Here is a 27916-nt window from a genome sequence, read left to right on the forward strand (position 1 = left end):
CCCCCGCTTAACTTTATTGATGAGAACCAGCAGATTGATCTCAGCAAAAGTCTTACAAATGGCTTCAGAGAGAGAAAAAAAGAGTTAAGCTATATTTTCCAGTAACACGGTCCAAGCATAACTGGGTCAATTTGGAAAGAGTTGATTCTCAGTCTCTGCAAGTGTTTCTCGAGAAGTGGAGAAGTGTTCCTAACATTGCTTCATGGCTAATTGTCTCAATATTGTTCTGATGTGTCAACATTGCCTCAGTATGGTACTGATGTCTGATGGGGTTTTTTTCTCTCTTCTTCCGCCTGACCTTCACCTCTGACAGCTGTCCTGGCCTTCTTCTGGTTCCAAGGTGACCTGCCACTGTTTGAGAAGGTCACGCCTGATCTCAACTATTTCCTGGCTCCTGTCATTGTAAGTATGGCATTTGATTGATTGGGAGGTTGATGGCTGGGGGAGGGAGATGGGGTATTGTGTAGAATACTGAGGAATAGTTGTATTTTTTTTTGGAAAAAAAGACTTTCACAGATGGGTAAAATTTGCACTGGGCGTATAGCAAGCTCATTCCACCCAGAAGTCAATCACTAAGAGGGCGAGTAACTTGCGTAGCTCCTGACAGCTACTTTGGTGTACTGAGCGTATTTATAGGGGTTTGCCTTTTAAAGATATATGTGTTGCACATTTGATAGCAGCTTTTTCAAGACTAGAAGAATAGAAAAATTTCAAATCCACAAATGTTCAGGAGAAAATTTGCTGTCTTAAACCCAGCCATCTTACCCCATGGCAGTTTAACGTAAAAAAAATACTAAAGGAACAGGTGGGGGAAGTGGCCGTTTGTACAGATGACAGTTTTGTGAAGGTGACCTTTAGAGCTGGTCGACTGTATATTTACCCCTCTATTTCCATCCCTTGCTTGGACTGGTCTTTCTATGGTTCTTGTTATGATGGGGACATTCCATCCTGTGTGGTCATGACAATAGTGATGTAGGAAATCCAGTCAGCAACACACAATGACTGCACACAAGCTGATAATGCAAAAAAAACTGCAAACATTAAAGGATATTTTAAATAACACCCCAATATTTTTCTTCCCCCACACATACTTAAAACACAGACTGGCGTCTGTAATGTTATAATATGCGCTTTGCCATCTCACACAGTAGACGCGAATTCATTTCTCATCAGGGGAGGGCTTTTCTGTTGAGTATCTCGGTCGATTTCCTGAGATATGTTGTGTCCTTCTCAGGTGAGTTCGGCCCTGAAAGGTAGAGTCGAAATAACTTGCCTCCTGAATAATTTAAATTATGTCGACTGGGGCGTAAGGCATCTATATTTACAATAGTATTACTTATAAAAACATAAAAGATTGGGTTTTTTTTTTGTTTGTGTGTTCCCAGCTTGTCTCGATTGGAACGTACCTCATCGCTGACTCCTTCTTTGATGTCTACAGTATGGCCGTCGATACCATTTTCATATGCTTTTGTGAGTACAGTATAAAGGCCGTTGCTTAGTTTCTCTTCCACAGAAATTCTGAATGGCAGGGTTTGCTTTATTGTATTTTAAAAAATGAGTTTATCATCTTGGTAGAAACGAATAGGGCATTTGACAGTGAAGCACTGTTGATTTTGTCGTCAGGAAAATCCAGACAAAAGTATGTTTTTAAATGGACACAAAAGATGTTGAGTCAAAAAAACAGAAGTCCGATTAAAATTGCCAAACCAACGTGAAAATTGTCGTCATCTTTGATTATATTATTTTGACAAACACTTTATTTCACCAGGATGCCTAACATATGGTTCTGCAGGCATTCACAACGAATAGTCCATTTTATGAGAATTTTAAAGATAGATGTTATTTATATTGAGACACAAGAAAACATGTAGCTTCTTGCTGGGGGGGATTCTTAGGTATGTGCCATTCGACTCAATAAGGAGTCATCTGAGAAAAGTTGGGATTATGCGTGAAAATTAAGTTAGCATCTCTTCCAATAAAAAATATTTGTGAAATCAGTGTTTACCATAAAGTTCTGGCTGTAAGCCACCACTTTTTTTTCCTGAGCTTTAAAAGCCAGTGGCTTAAACAACGATGTGGCTTATTTGTGAATTTTCCTAACTGTGGGAGCTACTTAGCATACACCTAAAACATAAAATTTTTTAACATATTTTCAACACCACACTCTAGCATATGCCTTAGAAACACGGCCCAACAGATGGGTGAGTACTTTTCGAAACTGTGGAATCTGCTGTGGCTCATAAACCAGTGGGGCGTATTTGTGAAAGAAGTTCCGCTTTAAAAAATATTTTTTTGTGTGTGTGCCTTATGCAAATGCCTTCAGTAGCCCAACATTTAAGGTAATCTTCTAATTTTTTGTTCTCTTGACCGTACCATAAACTGAACAAATTGCCAACTTTGATTTTAACCCTTTCGTTGCCGAAGGGTATGTGTTCCTACTGTCAAGACTTATTTTCAGCTGAGCTCGTTTTCCAGGACAGCAGCCTAATGTCTCAGTGTAAATGGACGCCGGGTCAAGATCTAGCACACTCATGACATATTTGGACACTGGGTCTTCGATTGCGTCACTTATCTCACTTTTCTTATATCTCACTTTTCTTATTTCTCATTTCCTCCCATCTTGCTCATAATTTGGAATAACCTGCAAATGTGAGTCAAAGAGTGAATTTATTTGCCGTTTTATAATTATTTCGATGTTTACGTTTTATGAGAGCACGTGACCGCCCGCAAGCCTGGATCTGTGTTGATCTATTGCTTGCAAACCTAGCTGGAAAGTAATACTAGCAAATTTGGTACCTATATGCGCGTTTTTTATTCCTGAATACGAATCTATGCAGCACTTGTGGCAAAAATTCCGTACTGAAGAATTATAGCCATGTTATTAGCGTGATGTACATGCAACATCATACAGGCAACCAGAAGTGGCAAATTTTTCCAACTTCCGTGACGTACATGGTACAGCATAACGCTAAAAATTACGCTTTTTCATGACGTATCAGGTACGTCATAAGGCAACAAAGGGGTTAAAAGCGATTTAATCCTCTGTATGTTTTCCCCTACCCTATGTCATTCAAAATGGTCATAACTTTTGAGCTTTTGAAGGTTTTGGCTTGAAATATAGTGCAAATTACCCAGAAAGGTGTTCTTAATCGGAAATTGTGTATATCTCAATATGGAAGTTTTGACTTATGTGAAGGTTTTTTTGTACCACCCACAAATGTTTTTTCTGTCTGTCTGAAACACTTTGCCAGTTATGATATTCCCAATGAAAGTTCTAGATGGTGGTTCTAACATCATATAGAAGCAGATGCATATTTTTACATTGACTATTCATAATAGAAGATTAGCTGCTCAGATGTGGCACAAAAGCGAAGTTTCTTTAATTTATACTGTACTATATTTTTTGTGGAAGGTTTGCAGCATGGCTGTGATGTCACACTGAAGCAGCGAGTGGTTCACAGTGCCCCTGGTGTGGTTTGCTCCTTCTTTCCTATCAAACATCTGTTGTCCTTATCTCTTGTCCTACCTTCTGTTTGTTACTCTCTTGTAACACTTCTAATCTTTGGCACTTATATGACCTAATACTAATTGTGTTGCAGGTGAAGTGCTATAAACTGCCTATTAAATCTAAACGCTGAAGCAATCTTGTTTTGTGTTATTGTCCTCAGTGGAAGATCTGGAGCGTAATGACGGCAGTGATGAGCGTCCCTACTACATGAGTAAGACCAAGAATCTCAAGCGTCTACTCTACGTGCCCAAGAACAAATAGGTCAACAGCACAAGATGTCTGACAACTAAACGTCTAGTTGGTTTGAATCACCAGTGGACATTTTTCTAGCTGTATGAGGATACATTGAATCTCCAACTGGTGTAACTGATAAGTTCATGTGTTTGAGATTTTTGTAACTCTTAACCGAAGCCCTAATATCATATTCTTCTGCATGTTTTCTAGCTCAGATGTGACATCTTATGGTATAAAAGCAGCATATTAACAAGATTTATTGGTCAAGAGTAATGTCGCTGTTTGACTCTTCTTTCCATTTCTCCTTTTGTCTGATGTCAGAAGGGATTAAATGAAGTCTCTGTGGGGTTATTCTTGGGACTTTTTGCTCACAGTCCTTAAAAGACATCATCTTGGTTTATTTGTAGATTAAAACTATCCCTTTCTAGCTGCAAAATGATTAAATAAGGGACTATAAAAAATGAAGAGGACTTTCAAAGATAGGGATTAATTTGAACGCTGTTGGAATATTTTCAAATTATGAGGATATTATGCTAACCACCAAAAGACAGCGAGGTTGACTTTTTAAAAGTCATTAAGTTGTTCGGAAGCTTATTATTTGTGCAGAAAATATCTGGTTTTTGTTAATATTAATGTGCAGATTTATTTTTGGATGAGGAATTTTCAAGATGCACACATTGGTATGTGAAGGTGAAAAGCTAGAATTGAGGAGTTTGAGCTTTCAAATTAGAATATCCCAATTTTCCCATCTTTGTATCTCCCAGCAATTATGTAAAGACAGGAATTAGACTGAATACTTGTTTTATTTGACAAATCCTGAGGTGGTGGTGGTTTTATTCCTAGCTAGATGTGTCCGGATACGATTGATGTAATGATGTTTTCTTCTTCCCTTGATGTAATTGATGTGGCCACTTGTCCAAAGTTTGTTTTGTCAATTCTGCTCACTCCTCGTTAGCACAGTATTGTTTACTTAATTATCTATGCATGAAGGGCTGTAGAGTCTATATTTGAAAGATATTAGTGGTGGTTGATTTTTTTTGGAAGCTTAAAAATCTGAACATGTGTTTGTGTCGATATGTGTGTGATGTGGGTCTGTGTGTGTGACTGCATATGTGAAACATTTTTACCTTTCAGGTTGTGATTGGAATCTTTCTCATCTTGGTCTCTGTGTTTATTGACGAGGGGGCAAAGTTAAAGATTTGTTGCTGGTTCAGAGGACGTTGAACAAGTTTCATCTGTTTGTATATGATGCTTGAAAAAAATGCTTTTGGTGAACTTACTTGAGGTCAATGTTCTTCCTGCAGGTAGAGACCAAAAGCAAAGTTTGGCACACATTCAAGCACCCGCCTGTTTGCAATTACTCACACACTCAAAGACGCTTACACAATTAAATATAAAATATACACACATGTACATTTGCAGCCATGTACTTTCACACACCTACACTTACACAAACACACTCGGGCGCTTACTTATGAACACACACACACACCCTTACACGTGCGCCCACACACACGCGCGCGCGCCCACACACACACTCAAAGAAATGCACACCATTGCACATAGGAAGACAGGAGTACTAACTAACACACTTATGGGCACTCTCTGTGACTTATTTACTGGCATGCATTGACCTAATTAGTCACCCACACATCACTGGACTGAAAATGTTGACCACTGTTGTCTGTCATACTGGAACAGTGCCTACAACTTTGATGAAAATATGTCTGTCTTTTTTAATGGATGTGTGTCATGGCCCACCTTTTTCAAAATTGCCAAAAAAAAGTCTGTGTTATTTCTTTCAAATCTTGAGATTGGCTTTCTTTCCATCATGGTGATGTACCGAGTGCCATTGAGTGTTTCTCTCGCAGTACTTTATACTGCATGTTTCTGGTTGTAGTCACAAGCTTACGGTGTGCTTCCGCCGGTGCTTTTTTAATCTTCAATTTTTTTACAAGAGTTTTAAAATCAAATTTTGAAGAAACACAGTCACCATATATGTCGGGGTAAACTTTTGTAATCAGTTTGTGCCAGTCATTTTTGTGCTATATATATCAGGACGAAATTGTCGGCTTGTATTTTTCAACGTGAGGTTAAAGTTTTACAACTGCTCAAAACTTGATTATGTGGACCATTAACATAAAATTTTTTATTGTCTCTCTCATAACAGGACTACTTGTTCTTGCTATCTGTGGGTTTTTAAAAAAAAATTTTGTGGATTGGATAAAAGAATTTAGAATATGAAATGTAAAAAATTTTAAGCGACAACATGGTTTAATGGATTTGTGATTTGGAGTTGTTGGTTGTTTGAGTTTTTTAGTGTTCAAAGAAGTCATTTTCATAACTATAAAAATGTTGCTATTTGTTTTCTGTGCATTGGAAATTGTAGAAACCGTGTGTCTCTTTGCCATGAGGGGGTCAACAATGTTCACCAAGTTATGACAGGCTTCTCTCTCTGGTTTACTGGGTTTGTCTTCTGTAATGTTGTAACGAAATAATATGACAAGTCCATGCATGGATCAAACTATTTATGGGAAAACAATAAGGCATACAATATCATGGAAAATATGAGGTGTAATGAGTGGGGGGAGGGGAGAGGAAATCGATCTTTTAGTGTAAGACACGGCCATACACCTTTGAAAGAATGACATGAATGCTTAAGATTTCGAGAAGTAGAAGATTGATATTGTGAATAATGTTTGGGATTTACTGGTAGTATCTTTCTTGAGTTGGGTAATTGGTTCTATCTTTTTTTTTGTACTACTGCTTTTCCCAGTGTGCACGGTGCTATATTGTTGGTCTGTGAAATTGAAACAATTTGTTTGGCATGTTGTAATAACTTAAAATTTGGAGCAATTTGAATTCTTTTCTACTATGATATTATGTCCTTGTTTGTGAAAATTGCAACACTTGCTTTTTTTCTCGTTCATACTTGTATCTTGCACTTGTTTATGAAGCATACATTAGTAGACACGTATATTGTACTCTAGCATTGTTTTTTCTCAGTTTGTACATAGTAAACTTTCTTTTGTAACCAGTTGGAATACTCTTAGACTTTTGGCCTATCTTTTGTGAATAACGTTCATACCTGAGGATGATTTGTTCAATCAAATCCCAAATAAACTGTTTCTTTTTTAATATGTTTTGTTTACATGTCGATGAGTCAGGTGATTGATATTTGGATGTGGTTTTCTCTTAAGGTGTGGTTTTCTTTTACGTCTGGCCAGTAAAGGAAGTTCTTCGGGCTCTGACACGGTCTTCCTCTGCTACTTCTGTTTAGTATTGATATCTCAGGCGAGATGTCCCTGAATTGTTGTTAGTCTAGCTCAGCCAAACTTGTATCTGCAAAAATGAACATTTTGGGATTATTTTTAGGTAAAGTAGAAAATGGCGTTGAAGGAAATAACTCTTCATAACAGCAAAGTTTGTGTGAAAAATTGAGGAGAGATTTTGTCTTTCTCCTAAACCAAATTGGTAATAGTGTCTCATCAAAGGAGTGCCAGACAGGTACTAATGTGCACATTGACTAAGGCCGTTTGCTGGTCATTGGGGGGTTCATTATTATCATGGACCTGTTTCACATGGTACTGATTCTTATAAAAGTCACAATCTACTCTAGACAACTTCTGTTTGGCATGTATTTATTGGCTGGTCTGACCGCCTAACTTCCCGACTAGGTATTCTGATCCTGGGTAGCAGCTGGTAGAAGAAGCGTAATCCTACTGTGTGCCTAGTAGCCATAGACTTTAAGTCTTTAATATATATGCATTTGCAATGAAATTTCATTTATTGCTAGTCGATTAATTTGCGCCACGCTTTTTCTGTTTATTTCATATTTGTTGCAAACGGTGTTTCCACATTTTGATCATTATTATTCTAATATATAAGCTTATGCTCAAATCAACGTATGTGTAAAACTATAAACGGTGAATATGTCTGTAGAGGTTTTGTGTCTTGAGTGGTATGGTGTTTTCATTATTTCTTACGTGTGCTCCTCGGTCCTCTGTCGGCAATAACTCTCTATGTGTGTGTGTTTGGGATATGACTTCAGTGCTGTTATTAGTCCTACAATGTGGTCTGCTCCTTCTGTCTGTTATCTGTGTTACTGTTACCGTAATCTATTCCAGCTGAATTGTGGATTTTACTTTGCAGACTCTGTACTACAAGATTCTATTTATTTTCTAAATCAGTCGGTGGCGAGCGAGATGTTGGCATTATCTGGCTGACTCTTTATAGACTTGAACTCCACATAAATGTCAGTCAAGTTGTCTTGGCTTCAAGATCCCAGAACTCTGAATGGTGTGTGTTTCTGATCTCACAGTAGGCCTTGTTGTTTTTTCTCTGTCTCAGTCTCATGCCTTCAGACAGTACTAATGGTGTTTGATAGTTCATTTCTATAATCAAAAGTTTAGAAAACGTATATATATATGAATATTTAAATGGTGTATTTTGGCAAATGACAACCATTTCTGTGCATCTTGGGTCTAGTCAGGGGAGGATAGCTGGGGCTCTGGCAATGTATGGTCCTCCTGCTTGTTGGCAATGCTCTCTGTATCTTCGTCCACTTCCCTACAGGTATCGTTCCTATCATGTCAGTGTGCTTGTCTCTACTCAAACTTTTCTGCTTCCTCAGGAAATACTGATGTTCTTGTGACCACTTGCGGATACTTCTACTTACTGTACATTTCTGTCCTCTTATACCTCTAAATGTTGTTGGGAAATGAAATTGCTCCATGTGGGCCAGGTGTGTTGCCTTTTGGATCGCAATGCTGTACTTTTTGAGGGTCTCTTTGATGCTGTCGGTCTGTTTTTTTCTTGGTGTTATCCATTGGAATTTGACGTTGTAGGCCAGTATTTCTGTATGGCTAAGTGTAAACATATTACTGGACAGCATTTATGATTTATCACGAGTTTTCTTTTGGTGCCGCACCAGCAGAGTCCAGGACAGAACTCGGTTGACCGACCTGTAAGCAGGTTGTCATCCAGGTGACAAGTTGGCTGGCATGACTTAGGCCATCTTTCTGTGTTCATTTATTCCTTCTACCCTTTTCTTACCTCTAGAACGCGACCCCACCTTTAAAATATCCTTTTTCTTTATTGTAGTTGTAGAGTGTTAAATTTGTACAAAAGAAAAAAAACGAAGTCCTGGTGTGCTGTCATTTATACCTCCAAGCTGTTTCCACGTTCATTCATGTGTCTTCTTTTACAACCTTGTTTCAGTGGCCCCTGAAGTCCCAATTAAGAGGACGCAGTCATCTTTTCGTTATATTTTATCTGTGGTAAAATCATTGTGGCCTGTTCAAGAATGTTCTGTGTTATGTGTCATACATTCTCTTAAATGTGATTAGAAATTTTCGTCTTGGTTTTTAGGTGGTCATCTGGTGCTCAGGTGTGGTTTGCTCCTTCTTTCCTTTCAAACATATATCACCCTGATCTCTCCTGCTTTTTTGTGTTTGTTACACTCTTAAAACGCCTGTAATTGTTGCGCTTATATGACCTTATTGTGTTGCAAGTGCTGTAGAACGCATACTAAAACTACGCTGAGTCAGTTGATTCACAGGGGTTCACTATACAATCCTAAATTTTTCCATAATGTATTGCGATTTCTGTGTGTTCAAAATTTTCCTAGTGTTATGTAACTGCTTGTGTTGTCTAGCAACAGTCACTGTCCTCATTTCCCCTTTTTGTCATTTTTGAGGAAGAGAGTTGAGGGGGGGGGGGGGGGGGGGGGGGGTAACTGTACTTTATTCAGAGCTAAAGTTCTGAGGTATACTCCCAGTTTGGGCCAGTGAGACATACATTCTTTAGAAAAGTTACTTTGTCTTATTTACATCAGTTCTGGTAGGTACACATGTGTATTTGGCAACTGGTAGACACATACTGGTGGAATAATAGTAAGATGCTCTTTACAGCCTGCGTTGCTGTTTGTCCTTAGAGGACCGAGATGGTGTATTGGAAGTGGTGTGGTCCTTCCTTTCCAAAGGACGCATGACTATACATAAGTACTTTTTTCTCTAACTTAATGTCATAATGTATCCACCACTTTGCTATGTTTCTCATATTAAATGGTCAGTTTGAAGTTCAATGTCTTTCCACACAAGAACAGACATTTTGTTCTGTTTTTGTTTTGTTTTATAATTTGACCCTAGCCTTTCCACTACTTTCTCTACCCATTGCTGAATTAAAGTGATGAACATTTTTCTACATTTTTCCCCCTGAATCGTGTATGTCTTTTATTTGTTATACCTGTACACTTTTGTACATGTATTTGCAATGTGTTTTAAAATGTTACTGAAAATAGTAATTCTTGTTCTTATATATTTGTGTTATTTAATTCAGATACTCACCATGTGGTTGACTTCATCTGGCTCATGCCACTTTTCAAACTAACTTTGATGAACTCATTGTAGTTAATGTTGCATTTTTCTAACAAGGCCTAGTGTTCTTGTAGCTATAGATCTTAATTATTTTATCTTTTTTAAAGTCATAACCATAAATAAAATGAAACAAGGAAACCATTTTTTTTTAAAAGAAGTAAATAACTACAAGTATCAAGTGAAAAATCAGACTCTCTCTGGATACAGTTGAATTTCTAACTGAAATAAACAGTGATTTGGAACACAAACAAAAATGTAATAATTAAACTACAAATACAAGAGAAAAAAAAGTCTAATAGGCGGGCAGGAAGTCGAAGTAGATGGAGTATAAGACTGGTGTTGGGACTTTTGAGAATAATGATCACCATAGTATAATGGCAAACATATTTCCAATCTGTATATCAGTTTTTGCAGTTTGTTCATGAATTCAGTTATTCTCTATTTCCCTTTATTCTTTTTGCTGGAGTCCAATCTATAGTAGGCTATAAAGTGACAACGCCTTCACTGTATCATACTGTATGTGTTTCCTTTTTATACATTTTGACAGTCCAGTAGTTAGGCTACCGGCCTCGTATTCGATAGGTTTCTGGTTCAGGGGTTGGAGCCTCCGGCCCTACTTTCTGTCCTTGACACAAATTTTGTTCACTTCACCCTGGTGAGAATGGGTATCTGGCCCGAGACAGCAAAAGATCTTGTCAGTATGTCAATGTTTTAGCTTCTATTAAAAAATGGCAGTTTGCACTGTATGTTTCCCAGGAGGTTGAGATTGTTTCAGAATGCTGTCAGGTCTGCTGGGGTAATGATATAGATTGTAAAGGCAGTGAAGTGCTTAGAGCTTGCTGTGAGCAAGAATATGTGCTATACAAATGCTATCTATTATTATTATTATTATTTCTTTGGTAACGCTCTGATGTATGTTGACATTTCTAAATTAAGAGTCCTCATTCTTTGTGATCTTCTTTTTTTCGTAGTGCACTACACCAACTGCTTCCATTCCTGTCTTGGTATCTGTTGGACGAGGGAACCACATTTGTTATATTATATCAAAATTATCTTATTTTGAAGCCATGCACGCCTTTTTGCTGTGACAAGTACATTTTATTTCTCCAGTTTTATTCCATTTTCTCACGCCTTTGATCTGTTTCTGCCGACTGCAGGTGTGATGTGTTCATTCGTGTAACGGTGTCTCTATACTGTTATGTTTGTTCTGCGTGTAATGTGTTCATTAACATTGTTCCTGTGCAAATGTCTGAGGTGTATTGTTAGGTACAAATGTATTTTTGCTCTGCATGTCACAGATTTGATTTCGGTCCCATGTGAGGATAATAATTCTTGGATCATTTCCCATCTTTGTGCGCCAGTGTATTCCACACAGCCTCAGTGGGTGTCTATTGGTAGAGCCAAAGCAGCCTGCCGCCTAAGTCCCCCATTTTGTGTCAATGAAGATGTAAAATGCCAACCACAAATCACTTTTTCTGCTAGGAAAGTTGGAATGTGATAAGCCATCCCATAAGACAGTTGTGAAGGTTTGATATGTTCCCATCACTATTGGGTCATTCTGGTATTTGGCTGGCTTGTGGTTTTTTTATGCAAGCAGGAAGTGCTTACAATTTTCAGGTGAGGAGGAACTTTGTCAAAGAAGCTGATGAATAGGTACGAGGCAAGCTGGAGAAGTGCTCAATGGCGCTTTGGCGTCTATCAGTGCTATGTTCAAATGCTATGTAATATAGATAAACACTCACATATATGTAAAAAGCTGTGTCATCTGCCAAGGTTGCTGAGGGGGTGTTAGAAAGATGTGGGTTTGTCATATTATAGTGTATTTGACATCAAGCAGGTTTCATCTTTTCTCTTTCGTGAAAGAAAATATGTGGGCCAGTATCAGGTGGGATTCCAATACTATGCCTTAACCCTATCACTTCAGGACTGATGAACATCTTTGGGAGAATTATGGTGGTCTGACCATAGAAAGGTGAACTAGGTAGTTGGAGGAGGCGGAGCCAGGCAGAAAGAGATCCCAAGAGTTTTTTAACCCTTCGTGGCACAGGGTCAGTTCATGCTTCAGCGGGCACAGTGTTTTGGGTCCCCAGGGACGTAGAGTAGCACTAGATTTAGTGGTCAGTTTCCTATACTTAGACCTGGTTTTCAAATACTACTAACTATATCTAAAAGGAAAAGATTTCTTTGTACGTAAAAAAATATTCCTGAATGCGAATCTGCAATTAATTTTACGAAATGTATCTAATACTAATAGAAGCAATATGCAAAAGACTACCTAGGACAAACAGTGTTCGCCATCATTTTTCTTGCACTTCACAAGGTTCGCCGTCACAGCAGCAACTTGGATCTTTTGTCGTCTAAGAAAAAAATGAAAAACGCCATGTGTCATGTAGATGACGAAGGGGCTAAATCTATCTCTGTTAATGGCCAAGATTTCTTTGTTGTAGACTTTGAAAAAGGATCTTTGTGATGCTATTGACAAAGGATCTTTGTAAGCAAATGGTAAGAGTATGAGTTTAACACCCCTCTCAACACTGTTAGGTTATTTATGAGGTGGGACCTCTAAATTTTGGATCTTTGTGATGTAAGACATGTTGGTTTTTTTACATACAAAAGTTCTGTTGAAGCTAGAGAGGTAAGCAGAGTAAGTCTGATTCCCTGTAAAGACTTCTCTGTTGACACCCGCCCCTTGGCGCTCATATGACTTTATGCAGTTGCGAGCGCCGTAAAACCCTGTACTTCGTTTTGACATGGAGCATTTAAAAATTTTTTTCCCTTTCCATGATGGTGTTACAAAAAATTGGAGAAACTATTTTGTGGATGCAAAGTATGAGCTGTGTAGCTCAATGCATGGTCCTATGATTTTTCTCAAATTATCAATGCTTGAAAATTCATCGCAGTTGCATGGGTATGAGCTGCAAAAATTTATTTATTCTGAGAGGGAAACAACAAATATTTGGCGAATTTTAAAATGTTGTGGTCAGATTTTCGAAGGCTATGAGCTACCTCTCCAAGTGATCATTTGCCCTCATGTTTTTGATATATTATATCCAGTCTTTGCAGACATTGAGTTTTGTCAACTTTGAAGATTGGCAAGGAACAACCTATTTTTGTAATTCTCTTCAATTTGATCTGATGACTGCCTCAGTACCTATGTGCCTCTTGATTACAGCTTTGAATGTCATATTTGTATCATTACTTTAAAATCTTACCCTTTTATTATTTTATCGAATATACTTTTATCGTTTTTTACAATACAAAATGAATGATAAAAAATGTCGTCTTGCTTCGTTCCTGTCTGTGTGTCCTAAAAAGTTAACATTTTTAAACCAGCAGTATCAATGTGTGATTTGCAATTATTTTCTTTGGAAGGTGTGGCAGTTCGATTTTCAGTCCTAATATGTGCCGATAATTTCAAGGATTTATTTTCCAGCTGAGCAATTAAGAGTGGTGCATGTAATGAAGAAACATAACAGAATATTTTTGCGGATTCTCCACTGGAATAAGATGACAAGGGTTCTGTCATAACAGTATTTTTTAACGGGCAGATAGTTTCTAGACACTTGCAACACAATAAGGCCATACAAGTGCCGAAGATGAGATGTTACAAGAGTGTAACAAACACAAAAAAGAAGGAGGTGAGATCAGTACAATAGACAATAGATAGCAAAGAAGGAGCAGACCACACCAGAGCACCCACCAACCACAATGTTAATCCCTTTACTGTCAAGTAGAAGGCATTATTTAAGGTTCACATTTCATCACTGTGTTACAATATTGTCAGGCTTATGCCAAAATCAAATCAATGCACCTGCAATGAGATTGTAAAACAGTGCAAATATGCCAACAATAAATTTTCTGGTAATGAAGAAAATGAAATAAGTATGGTCTGAGCAACAGATCTGAAATTTGCTATCTATTGTTCAACCTATGATGTATTGCAAATTCGTCAAGCACCCATCCGACAGACAGAAAAAATAGACCCAATCAGTTTTTAAGTCTTTATTCTTATAAACATTGTCAATAACAAGATAAAATGACCGAACCGCATGATAAATAGAATACATACCAATATTTCTTCACAAATGTTCCAATTTTAAGACGGTTAAACAGAAATATATCATAAATGAAAACTACCATGGTCGTAGAGATATCACTTTCCTGCACCCACGCAGCTGTACACAATAAACATGAAGTTCATGCAAACAATGGAAGATGTCGAACAAGCAGTGGCTCCAACACATAACAATTGCCAGTTCCCGCAATAGTATGAAAAATGCATTCACTCGCCACCCCTCAGACAACGCATGACACAAGTGTAAAATGAGGAACTGGCTGAAACTGAAATGCTTTGTAGAGTTAAACCCCGAAGGTGCAAGCAAAGTTTGTTCATCATATTTGACTGATCTGATCATCTCGTATATTTTGTAAGTATATTTTTGGGGAAAAAAACCCAAAAACGGTAACAATTACGCTTCCAATCAAAAAGTCCGATTAAATTTAATATTTAATGGTCAGAATGATTGTGGACGGAAGTGTCACGCTCTAGACAAATCCACACATATGTTGTTACAGAGTAGGAAGGTAGCACTAACCAGTCACATTTGGTAGACCAGAAGAAAAGGTGGTCCCCCCCCAAAAAAAAATTACTATAAAATCTAAAAATTGACATCTAACATCCCTGTATGTGCCACCTGAGACACTCGCTGACATCCAGTGTCAATTTTCAACAAATGTTTGTACCTCTGACAACATGTGTGAGCAAACACAGGCTCTATTTCAACCACCCAAACCTCTAGAAACAAGTAGGCCTATCTTTCTCCAGAGGGTACTCCATTCAGTACCAAGGACCAGTAATTCGACCACTCAATCAAACACACCCCACTCTCCCAAGTTTTGACAACATACTCTCTTTGACAGTCACAATATTTCCTCCAAAGACACCCTGCAGGTGAAATGTGTGGACAGTGTATTTCGTGGCAAGAACAAATACCTCAGCTTTTTTTCTCTTTGTCTTATAAAGTTGAAATAACTTTATAATTTTTTTTTATAGTAGAGGGTTTTACGGCGCTCGCAACTGCATAAGGTCACATGAGTGCCAAGGGGTGGGTGTCAACAGAGAAGTCTTTACAGGGAATCAGACTTGGACTGCTCACCTCTCTAACTTCAACAGCACAAGGTCTGCTTCAACTATCAAGGCATCCCAAAATAGCAGGTCACAAGAGAGTGACAAAGATACAAAAGAAGTAGAGGAAAATGACAATATTAAGGATCAGGAAAGAAAAAGCAGCAGTTCCCTGTTGTAGATCAGGCACAGCTATGAGCGTGACATGAATCAGCCCATTTACAATTCTACTGCGCTTGAACGAGAAATGTCCCCCCTTTGGGAATGGCCTAAAGACACAGTCAGTGGCACTGCCCGGGGGGGGGGGGGGGGGAGAAATAACTTTGAAATGAGTGAGAACAAAATATTTCAAATGACATTGAAAAGGATGTCTCAGTGAAAAGAATTTTAGTCTTTTTAGAACCTAAAAAGTTGGGGGAAAAAACAACCTCAGCCAAAGAGAATTTTTTTTAACATTTCCAGACACTTTCGCAAAACTTTGACAGCTCAAAAATGACCATCAGGGCCACTGAAATGATGAGATACAGCAGCCCACAGAACAAGCAAATAAGCAAATGCAGTGAGAGACCAACATATACGATTAAATCAGCCCATGATCTTTTCACACTACACTACGTTCCATCTTTTCTCTTTTACTCACTACACGCTGTGTACACACAACATAGGCCTACATATCCTCTGAAAATGTGGAGTGCATGCTGAAGTGTCGTCTTGCCTCCACATCTTTTACAAGCAAAACCACTGCCCTAGTATGAGTGAGGACCTTATGAAATATAATAATCTGACTCAATCTACAATTATTATTCATATACCAATTACAATGCGCCTAATAACTTACACCATTACAGCAACGATATGTCCATCACACAAACCTCTGCCCTGGACATTAATGGCAAGAGAGAGATGGCTGATATTGGTTCAACAAATGTTACCAATGGGCTCAGACCGACTTGCTACACGCTACATTCATTCTGGTCTAAACTTGTCAAGCACAACAAGGAAAATGCATCCACTTCCTAATGCTTCATTCAAATAAAAAATGAAACAACTGACAAGAAAATTAAATTCCTTGTCAAATACCCAAGTTCTTCCACATACCAAAAAAACTACAAATTACAAACTGCTGACATCCCCCTATGGGACAGCAAACTGAAGGCATTGTGCAAAACCTGGCAGAATGAGAAACTTTCCGACTCTAATCACTGGACTCCGAATCACGTTCTAGTACATATTGGCTGAAAATTATCATACACCCTCGATGACATAGAGTTGATAACATAGGCGGTTGGATTTTTTAAACTCGCCTGTCGAGGTTGTGTGGGACACATCCTAGCATTAAGACACTACCCCCCCCCCCCAAAAAAATAAAAAATTCTTCCTTTCATTGCAAAAGATGGGTGTCTTTTTTTTAGCAAAGTGAAAAGTCTAACAACCACACCATAAACTGTCCTACACTGTACCATAAAGTCATAAATCTACCCAAAAGGCAGAAGAAAAGCCATGTAAAGCATTATAATTCCAATAAACTAGAGCTGAGAGGGAAATACATTGAGCATTTTCTGAAGGATGCCACTGGGATTTTACGAATAAAACATTTATGAACTTGCATTCACAAAATAAAAACAGTTAATAGACACAACTAACATGGGGTTAAAAAGAAAACTACTGCTGAGAATAATCATTACTATTCCTGCATACAGCATTCTCCGTTTTCAGCAAAGTGTGACATTTTGAAGGGAAAACCTAACTTGACCATAAACGTAATTTAAAAAATTACTTTTACATGATGAACATCCTCTGCACATGGGAAAATGGTAGACCAATGTAGCTATATACATGGATTCAAAAATTTAATGCAAACCACAAAATGCATCGCAGCGATATCACTACACCTCCAGCGTAAGTCAAAGTGCAACCAGATAACCCAATAGTAATGTGGGTAAATGAGGGAGTGTATGCCAGTGTGTGTGTGTGTGTGTGTGTGTGTGTGTGTGTGTGTGTGTGCGTGCGTGTGAGTGTGTGCGTGTGAGTGTGTGTGTGTGCGTGCGTGTGTGGGTGAGCACATGTGTGCACAAGAGCAAGTACTGTACAGGTGATATGGGTGTGTGCATTTGTACGTGTGTACTTGAGAGTGAGTGAGTTAGAGAATGTGTATAAATACGGGTCCCCATGTGCATGATTTTAAGAGTGTTCATGCCTGAGTTTGCATATAAATGTACTATGTAATACTCTCCTAAAAATGCGATGTCTCGAAGCTGATAAAAAAAATACTGCATCATCAAATGGGACCTCCCTCTGGCTGTCTCTAGTCAAGAACAAGCCCTTGCATCCCCTGTACACATATGTACACTCTTACACACACAATACGCATTCACACATGTATACATTCTTACAACTATATGCGCACACACACACACACTCACATTTCAGCACTTTTATCATCTGATTGTGTTATAAGTGCCCATAAACTCTGACTAAAACTATTAAAAAACCAACTCAAAACACACTCATACCCACACAATGGTCTCTGGCTGTCCCATAATCTTAGAATAATGTTTCCTGCCCTGAGTAACAGAACGCTCCACAACCATACAACCACTCTCTGCACATGTCTGTAAAACCCCATCAGGATCTGTATAAAGAGTATTATATTAGGCTTTAATCAAACAAGAACAAACACAAACACACTCACACACAAGCACAAACTAAGTGAAACACTCTGGATTGTGGCGGGGATGGGTGTGTGCTTGTTGCAGGTGTACCAATTCTTGTGGTAATGAACCGCAAAAAAAACCTTGTTATTAGCAAGCAGCAAAGAGTCGGTAGTCTGACGCCAACACACACCCAATGACAAAAACCATTCACAAGACAAGTACAAGCATAGAGGAACAGAGAACGTTGTAAATTTGTACGCATGATATCAAAGTTGGAACAAAAAGAAACGCTGGAAACTCTTAGACTGTATATATCTATATGAATGTGTAAACAGACATGGTGGGTGGACAAGATAGAGCTAAAGTCGCCTGCAGCAGACAAGTGTGTACAGTATACTGCTTGCAATGTGATCACTATGCCAAGGGTACAAACACCGTGATCATGAAGATGACGTCAATGGTGAGGACATCGCTTACTGTAAGTGATCAGGTTATAGGAAGAAATAAAAGTTGATGAATTAGATGACGAAGATGATGCCGTTTGTGATGATGATAAGACTTTCATCCAGAATAAGATGACAGTGGTGTTTATGACAACAAAGATAACCATTGCGGTGATAATGAGAAAGGTGATGATGGCGACAAAATATGATGACGGTAATGATACACCAATGACTTATTACATAAAAGCATCATTCATACATTGTACATAAACATGCAGTGTCACTCAAACTCAGGAACACATTCTGAATTTCACAAGAAGCATCAACACATTGTACCACCAAGTGTCTGATCACAACTGCCAGCCCTTACATCACACATACACCACTGTCATTTCTCCATCTCCTTCCCTCAACACTACAAACTACATGTAGAACACACACATAAACACACAAAAAAAAGTAGACAGGCATTTGTATAGTGCAATTTGTGCTCAACAGCAAGCTCTATGTGCTTTACAATCACTGTTACCCCAGTAGACCTGATAGCCTATGCAGTTGCGAGCGCCGTAAAACACTTTACAAAAACCCCCCAAAAAACCAAGACCTGATAGCACTCTGAAACAATCTCAACTTCCTGGGAAGCAAGCTGCCATTTACAGGCGCTAAAACACTCGCATACTGACAAGACCTGTCTATTGCGGGTATCCATTCCCACTTGGGTGTAGTGAGGAAAATTCGTGCAAAGTGCCTTTCCCAAGGACACAATGTGGGCCTGTGGCTTGAACCCCCGAACCAGCAACCCTGTAATTACGAGTCTGGTGGCCTAACAATGAGACTACCGACGCCGCAAATACACCAATAAACGATATTGTCATGCAGTTTGTTCTTCAGTGCGTATCCAACTTAAACATATCTGTTATTTTGTAAGAGGACAAACTATACAGCAAGGGTTCTCTTTGGATGCTCGTTGGGGGGGGGGGGGGGGGGGGGGCATTGCCACTTGTAGGTCCTACTTCTTTGTTTTCACTCTGTTGTCTCTGTTTGTCTTGTTTTCCCCAGCATTAAATGACTGCAATGGATAAATATACTACTCTTCCTTTTACTAATAGTTTTACAGCACTTGCAACACAACATGGTCATATAAGTGCAGAGGATTAGAGGTGTTAAAAGAGAGTAACAAAAAAAAAGAAAAAAAGAAGGAAACGAGAAAAAGACGATAGCTGTTCGACAGGAAGGAGGGAGCAAATCACACCAATGCACCCGCTTACCACCTATATACTTCTTTACACAAACTCAAAAGTTCTCTTGGTCAATACCTAAACCAGTAGAGAGTGCGTGATCATAAATGCTTTCCTCCCCACACGGATGAGATCCAATTCAGGGAGGACGTGGACTGCTAGAACCCTGCATGTCAGGGCCAACCAAGGTTGTGCTAGAGACACAATATGACTGACAGTGTGTCTAAAAATGCATCAAACACCAACAGCAACAAATACAAAATCAACTACTTCTGATTCCCAACGCTTCAGGTTTTTTTGTTCCCGCACAGACACGTTATAATGCAGTGGCAAATTGGAGTGATCACAAAAGAGAAAAGCTTTGGTATTGGAAATAACTGGTAGTCAACACACAACTCCTCAACACTCGCCAGTCTTGGTGATAGACAGCAGTGATCGACCACAGTCACGGTCCAGACTGTACATAAAAAAGTGGCACAATGTAAGGAAACCCCCCCCACTCAAGTGGGCTTCCAGCAATATAACATCAGACCAGACATGAAAATCTGTCACATCTACCAACATGCATCAAACACCACATCGATTAACACGTATCAAACACCACAGAATCTATCAACACACATCAAATGCATATCATCTATCAACATAAATCAAACACACAAAATCTACTGACATGCACACAAGAGCTGGCCACAAGGACACTGCAGTTTTATATTACCATGCCAAGTGGGATTGTTAAAAAAATTATTGTAAATGTTTTGTTCTGTCACCACTGAGGCAGTCTGGACCATTTAGGAGGTGGGCTGCTTGGACCCTCCCAGTCTTAGAAGAAATACTACACCATTGCAGAGGCAGGAAAAGTGGCAACACTTGTGATCATCCCGGTAAGGGTACCGAACTCATGACTTTAGCTAGGCTAAGAGATTAAATAGAACTTTGTGGACACTGGTTAATGAACAGCAGACCTTGTGCAAGCTTAATATAAAGCAATACCCCCCCCCACCAATGAACGCTGATAACTGCAACATGAGGACCTGATTCTTCTTCTGTCGTGAACTACAGATGTCTTGCAAATGCACTAAAATTCAAGGTTTCAAAAGCAACTGTGCTCAGTCAAAAGTAAGTACAGTAAGTTCAAATAACAAACTCTACCCCAGTTAGCAGTGAGAAAGGTAAGCTCTGCTCCAAACAATAGATATATTGCATTCATAGAAATATACTACTTTTCCGTCTTAGGAAGAGTTTTACAGCACTTGTAACACAATTTGGTCACATAAGTGCCAAAGATTAGAGGCGTTACAAGAGAGTAACATCTATATATACATACCAAAAAGGTGGAGGAGTGATAAGGATGATAGATGTTTGACAAGAAAGAAGAAGCAAACCACACCAGAGCACCTGCCAACCACCCACTTTTTCTTATGAGTACTCCCAAGTTCTGATTTACCAAAGACTGTCATAAGGGACAGTACCCTAGGCTGAGAGCAAACACTGCACACCAGTTGGTACAAACAAGCTACAATTCACAACCAACCAATGGCACTATCATTGACTGTCAAGGCCTCTCGCCACTGCAGAAGGTTGTTATTGTATCTTTCAATGAGTCTGATATCCTATGGGCACCAAGACGCAAAACTTTTGGAGACACACTACTGCTATTTAAACAAAAGACATATTGCACTGTCAACCATTACCCTGCTTACTGTTATTAGTATTATTAATATAAATCTTTAAAAAAGTAACTGGAACACTTATTGCAACTCTGACGTCACTCCGAACACGACAACTGCAGATATGTTAAAGCACAGCCTCCACACAGAAGAACACAGGAAGTCAACATTATTACAACAAGTGGGATTTGTTCATTCATGATGAGAGAGCGAGACAACTGGAGCCTCACTGCTATGACTTGACTTAAGAGTGATGAAATGCTTGAGTGGGACACCCCCCCCCCAACTCAAACGATTCAACTCACAACCGGTACTTTGAGAATCTCTCCTACACAGCAATGATATGTAGTACAACCTACGACTGTCGTAAGTGGGGGTACCCCCTGATAGGGAGCTAACACTGTAACATTGTGGTGAGCTAGTACGTCCAAATATATATGTGACTCACTAGCCTTGGAAAAGCTACACTTGAACAGACTACGACTACGACAGAGATTGTAAGAGTTGACAGAGATTAAAAAGATAAACAAGAGAAAGAAGGACATTACAGTCACAGAATAACGTTTGATGTGAGTCAGCCTTACTTAGAAACCCACTCACATTTCCTCAGGAATAGAGCAGTACAGTAGCCACACAGAACAGAGGAAGGGGCAGAAGACTACACAAAAATACCCACCATCCTTCTGGTGGGATCCTAGATGAGGGGAGCGACTATAATCCTGTTGACACATCTCTTACATCAACCACAATAACAAACAAAATGTGAATCAGCTACGTTTTAGTTTTAGTAAGCGTTTTAAGGCTACTATAAGGTCGTATAAGGGCCGGAGATTACAGAATAAGGAACACAAAGGAGGAGAAGGAGAGAAAGAGTCGAAAGATGTTTGATAGGAAAGAAGTAGCAAACCACACTAGAGCACCTGCCAACCAACCACGAATCAATTAAACAGGCCAAAAGACACAAGGGACTTACATAAGAAGTAGAACTATGAAGGAAAACATTTGCCTTGTCACAGACACCCATGATAGACTTCCTCTCAAGAGAGAAACGTTTGATGTATGACCAATAAACAAACCCTTCAGTTCACGTATAGCTCTGGAGAAAAACACTGTTGCAACACACTAGGACCAAAGCGTTTGGGTTTTTTTAAACAACTTTTTAGGTCACAAATGGGGAGAGTAAGACACCAATCTATCTCAAGACACAGTTTTAGCACGGGCTTCATGGCACTTGCAACACAATAAGTTACATAAGTGCCGAAGATTAGAGGTGTTAAGAAAGAGTAACAAACACACACACAAAAAAGAAAGAAATAGGAGAGATTAGGACAACATATATTTGATGGGAAAGAAGAGGTAAACCACATCAGAGTACCTGCCAACCACCCCGCTATCTCAAGACACAATATCTCAAAACTGAAAGATTTTATAATTATGATACAAAGCAGCACCGAATCACAGGATGTACCTATAGTCAAAACAACAATGCTATGTGGAAAGAAATACTGCAAGTGAGAAGAAGACTGGGTCACATTGTTCACTTTAGAAGATTTGCATTTTTGAGATAAAAAAGATCATTCCCCCACTCGCCCCAGCGGACATAGCAAATAACAGATGGAAAAATACCTTGAGGACTATGGTTACAAATTTCAAATAGAAAGAAATCCCGAGGCCTACAGCACAATGCAAATTTCAGAAGGAAAGAAATATTGTGGACTACAACAGCACATTATAAATTCCAGAAGGACACATGTCTCGTAGACATGCCTAACTGAAGCTCAGCCTCTCTTTTGCATCTACACAATTGTATTGCAGGAAACTCAGAGGTAATTACTTTAACATAAATAATAACATCAAATTCAATTTTGAGCAGAATTCTTACATCAACAGTAAAATCCCCTTACTGAGAAACTTTTCTTCACAGAGCTCAAACTTTGGCCTTTACCAGTTTTTAAAGTTCTCAGATAATCCCCGAAAAAGATATTTTAAAAATCTTACCTTTACTAAAAGTATCATATTCATGCCATGAAAACAGTCTGAAAACTCTCTAAACCACACAAGTTAAAAAACAACTCATAGAGAAACATGGCCAGGAGCACCTTAGATCAGTCAGCATGATATCAATTAACTCTTCCAGTACGCAAGGGATTCCACAATTTCACTCACCCAGGCATGAAGGGTGTTACCTTAAAATGGCAATAGCTCTGTCAAATATTGATGGATATGTTTGTGTGAGCACTCAAACTATCCGTGATTGGACAGAGAATCACAACATAGGTGAAAATAGGTAAATGTAGTGTACGACCAGGTGTAGGTTTTGAGGTTCAAGAAATCTGTACCCTCAAAATGCAACTGAAGTGGTAAGCCCCTGAAATATGGAGCCAAATATGCCACTTAAGTGGCATGCCAGAATAAAAAAATTTAGCTGATGACATACCTAGCCGAAGTTTGACTTGAGATTTATAAAATGTCAGAATGGTACAAAAAGCAGGCCAGCTGAAACAAACAAAGTGGCAACTGACATTTGAAACCCAAACAATGCTCTGAGCAATCAATCCAACATCACTTCTCTCAACAGACTATCTGGTTCACTGCACAGAAAACAAGAGGCAAACCATTTGAACAACAACACTGACCATATCAGGCAAGCAGCAAAGTTTCTTTTCTGTCCTGGATAAAAAAGGATTTTCTCTCTCTCTTTCTCTCTTTCACTGTAACTCACAAACAAGGCAGACTGAATGGCGCCGTTGGCAGACGCAATTTATATCCAGCTGCCATGATAGTTCATGTTATTCTCAGCACTAACTCAACTGAACATACAACTAAGTCCATTTTCTTTTCAGGTAAAGCAGAGGTGGGCAACTCAATACTGTCTTTTCAAAACCAAAAATAAACAATGAGCAGCAGAATTTTCCAAAACATTTATCAGAGCAACGTCAAACTCTCAGCTTCTCTGTCACTCAAATCTGATAAACTTTCTCTGCAGAGAACACGCACCAAGTGACATCAAGTTTACAGCACTTATACACACATCTTCCACTCTCTGTACAGACTTTACACCCCTCCATACCCATAGACACATATACAACTGCTCTAAACAAAGGAGCAGTAATTAAAATGAAAAATATCTATAATACATATATAACATGTATGTATAAAAAAAATAATGCACAACCACCCATCTCTGACCCCCCAGCCCAAACCTCCCCCCCCAAAAAACCAAACAAACAACAAAAACAAAAAACTCCCAACAAAACCAATCCCCCCCCCCAAAAAAAAAACCCCCAACAAAAGCAAAAGAAAAACAACAACCCCCAAAAAACCCAAGTGAACCAAGAGCCACATTAGCCCCACCCACCCAAGCACCACCATCACAGAGATAACTCCGCACACACACACACACACACACACATCATCAGACAACAAGAGTCCCTTCGCCATGTCTGACTGTCAGTGCGGCAGTCCCCAAACACCCAACACAACTTGTGTTTTAGTCAGTTCGGCCACAACCCCCTACCCCCCACCCTGGAACCCCCGACACCCTGTTCCTCCTCTCATCTTGGCCGGATTTTCTCAAACTGGAATTTGCGCTCCTTCTCCACAACCTCTCCGTCCTGCATCTCAAAGGTCAAGTGCTTGATGTAGTGGAAGTGGTCCAGGACAAACTCGTAAAAGTCATTCTCCATTTTCCAAATGGTGGACTCCTGAATCTTCTCAATCGTCTGAGGCTTGGGCGGGACCTTCTTTGCTGTCTTACGCAAGTGTGACTTGTGGCCTGCAGGTGGACACAGATAAATTTAGCTGTTTACTTTTAGTAAGTGTTTTACGGCACTTGAAACACAATAAAGTCATATTTGTGCCGAAGATTAGAGGCGTTACAAGAGAGTAACAAAAACAAAAAAGGAGGGAAAATAAAGGCGATAGATATTTAATAGGAAAGAAGAAGCAAACCACACCAGGGCACCCGCCAACCACCCAGAAATTTTGTTGTGAAATTAGGTTGAACTTGCTCTGATGGCTATAAAGAATATATTCTCACCACACAACCTTAAATATGCATCAGAGGGGATGGAGGGGAGGGGGGCACCTCGAGATGGTGCTTTCCTGAAGCAAAATTTTGGACTGACATACATGTTTAGAGACAGACTGATGGTACCTGCCTGTACTACAAACAATTCAGACACAATCTTTCTCTGACATGAACTTAAAAACCCTGACTGACAAATCACACTATCTAAGGTGCAACTCAGTCGTAGAAAACTCTTAACTCCAACAATACATTAATGTCTTACCAGTTAGGTGGGTGAGTCATCCCCTCTCCTGATCTGTTTCATGGAGATTTTATCATGATCAAAAGCAATTCCCCAACCACCAATTCTACTATTTTCTTTATTCTCAATGAATAAAAAGGTGATTGTAACTTGTGAGGCAGCATGGTGAAATCAGGCCATCGTCAAAATAATGAAAGCCAAGAAACTGGCATTTTCCCACATGTTTGTGAATTTTGATCAAATTTTTATTTTTTGGCTCAACACCCTTCATGCCCCACTAAAGAACACATTTCTGAGTGGATTTTATTGAAAAACGTTGATTAAAGGCATAAATGATGTAAATTTTTAGTTTCCCCAGACTCTCAAGCTAAGGAAATAACTCAAAATTGGCGGCCATTTTCTCGCTAATTTTACCTCTGAATCATGGTGACCCCCCCCCCCCCCCCTCTCATCTCCTTCATTCGCCAATTTCTTGACTTGTATCCAAGATCAATAGATATGTTTTAAATCAAAAGCAAGGCAAATATACAGGCGTTAAGATGATACCAACAACTCTACATGCCCCAAAATTGATGAGTGCTCGATTCCACCGGGTTGTGACACATTTTTTTTCTCAAATCACATTGAACACTCTCCCAGTGGAAAATACAATGTATGTGATCCGATATTGTAAACACCATTATTATCATTATACAGTGGTGTCCACATAAATTGAAATCTACTTGTCTGCCAGATCTTCTTCCTTTTAGCTGTGTTTTCAGTTTAGAAAGTATGCCCAAAATAGCGCTGGAAAAAAAAAGCAGATTCTTTATCTTTTCCCTTTACTGCTGTTTTTGAATAAACCATGTTCGATTTACGTGGAACCCACTGTATGAGGGTGTAACACAATTGCCTCACCTTCACTGTAAAGCGCGGTGGCACCGCGGAAAAACCTGGGCAAGGTTGCCTCCAGAACAGCCAGGAAGTCACGCAACTCCTCGGTGACGCCCACCACCAGGTAGTGATGTAGAACGTTACGCTTGGCTTCCTCTAAGGCCCACTGGTTCCCTGGTTCCCTGGAAGAATCAAGTTCACTTTAGATGCAGCTGAGAGAAGCACATAAGACATAATTAATAACAGCCATTAAGTGCTGGAGAAAAGCCAATAGTTCAGGCTTTAGTATTAGTAAGAGATTTACTGCACTAGCTTTAACATATATGACAAGATTTACGTAGAATGAACAAGAAAAGTAAAGAGGAAAGGTGTGTTACAATCCCAAAGCCAAAAGGAGAACGAAGCTCTTTTTTGGGGGAGGAGGAGACATGTGTTTTAAGGCGCTTGCAATTGCATAAGGTCATATGAACGCGCAGGACACACCAAACATTTTTACTTGGTAGGAAATTTTGAATTTTGTCTGGGTGGCGGCCGAAGCCTACTCTTGCACACAGTACCTCCGAGATTTTTCGCCCTCATCTGAGAAGACTAGGTGTTGAATCTTACCTACCAAAAGATCAGGGGCGTGGCTGAAAGACAACAGTGAGAAGGAGCCAAGGAGTAGCAGTAGAAAGGCTGCAGAGTCAGGAGCCCAGAGGAAGGGGCAAAGGGGGTACCAGGTGAGGGGATGGGGGTAGAAAATGAAGACGACATTGTTAGAGAGCAGTAAAGGAGGTGAAAGAAGAAAATTTTAGAAAAAAAATTTCCGTTGCTATCCGCATTTGAACACGGGACCTATTGAATGAGAGGCCAACACCGTAAGCTCTTGACCATGAGGAATGCAGCTCTACCAGTGTGAAGAGTCTCTACAGTGGACAAAGAGGCGAAGAGAAGGAGTGAGAGTCAGTAAGATATCTGCTAGAAACTGGCATGATGGAGTGAGAGAGTGAGTGAGTGAATGAGTGACCAATATATCAGCCTTGGGCATAGAGGGTGTGTGTGTGTGTGTGTGTGTGTGTGTGTGTGTGTGTGTGTGTGTGTGTGTGTGTGTGTGTGTGTGTGTGTGTGTGCAAGTAAGGTATGCTAGCAACTGGCATGAGTAGTGAGAGAGTGATTGAGAGAGAGAGGCAGTGAATAAGTGAGTGAGTGAAGGAGTGAGAGAAAGGGTGAGGGAGAGAGGTACTTACCAGCAGTCTGCATGGTGGCCACAGAAGTAGGGGATCTGCACCCACAGGTTCTCCGGGTCACAGTCCTCACCATCTCGCGCCACGCACTCATCAAACGACTGCAAGAAAACACACATGGAATCAGGAATTTTATTTATGACATTAATGGAAATTCTAGATGTTTGCATTTCATTGTTACTTTACAGAACTTACCCCCTTTATCTTTCCTTTTTTATATATATTTTTTATAATAGAGGGTTTTACGGCACTTGCAACTGCATAAGGTCATATGAGCGCCAAGGGGTGGGTGTCAACAGA

At 39.5% G+C, this 27916-nt stretch overlaps 2 protein-coding genes across 2 annotated transcripts in view; one reads left to right on the plus strand and one right to left on the minus strand.

Annotated features, from left to right (window-relative positions):
* Nucleotides 1–10266, plus strand: part of LOC101857965 (choline transporter-like protein 2) — a gene marked incomplete in the record, with an annotated part of 63750 nt that extends 53484 nt beyond the window's left edge. The window contains 3 exon segments of the mRNA XM_035971190.1: nt 314–402; nt 1386–1470; nt 3669–10266. Of these exon segments, the coding sequence (XP_035827083.1) occupies nt 314–402; nt 1386–1470; nt 3669–3769 (275 nt within the window).
* Nucleotides 10267–24561: 14295 nt separating this feature from the next.
* Nucleotides 24562–27717, minus strand: LOC106012505 (heparan sulfate 2-O-sulfotransferase 1; the record flags this gene model as incomplete). The annotated part of the gene is given in 3 exon segments (XM_013085617.2): nt 24562–25024; nt 26418–26575; nt 27620–27717. Coding segments are annotated over 3 exon segments (477 nt in total), but the record flags the coding sequence as incomplete, so codon positions are not given.
* Between the last annotated feature and the right edge of the window lie 199 nt (nt 27718–27916).

The sequence above is a fragment of the Aplysia californica genome, unplaced genomic scaffold (assembly GCF_000002075.1).
Source record: "Aplysia californica isolate F4 #8 unplaced genomic scaffold, AplCal3.0 scaffold00390, whole genome shotgun sequence".
NCBI classification, from domain to species: Eukaryota; Metazoa; Mollusca; class Gastropoda; order Aplysiida; family Aplysiidae; genus Aplysia; species Aplysia californica.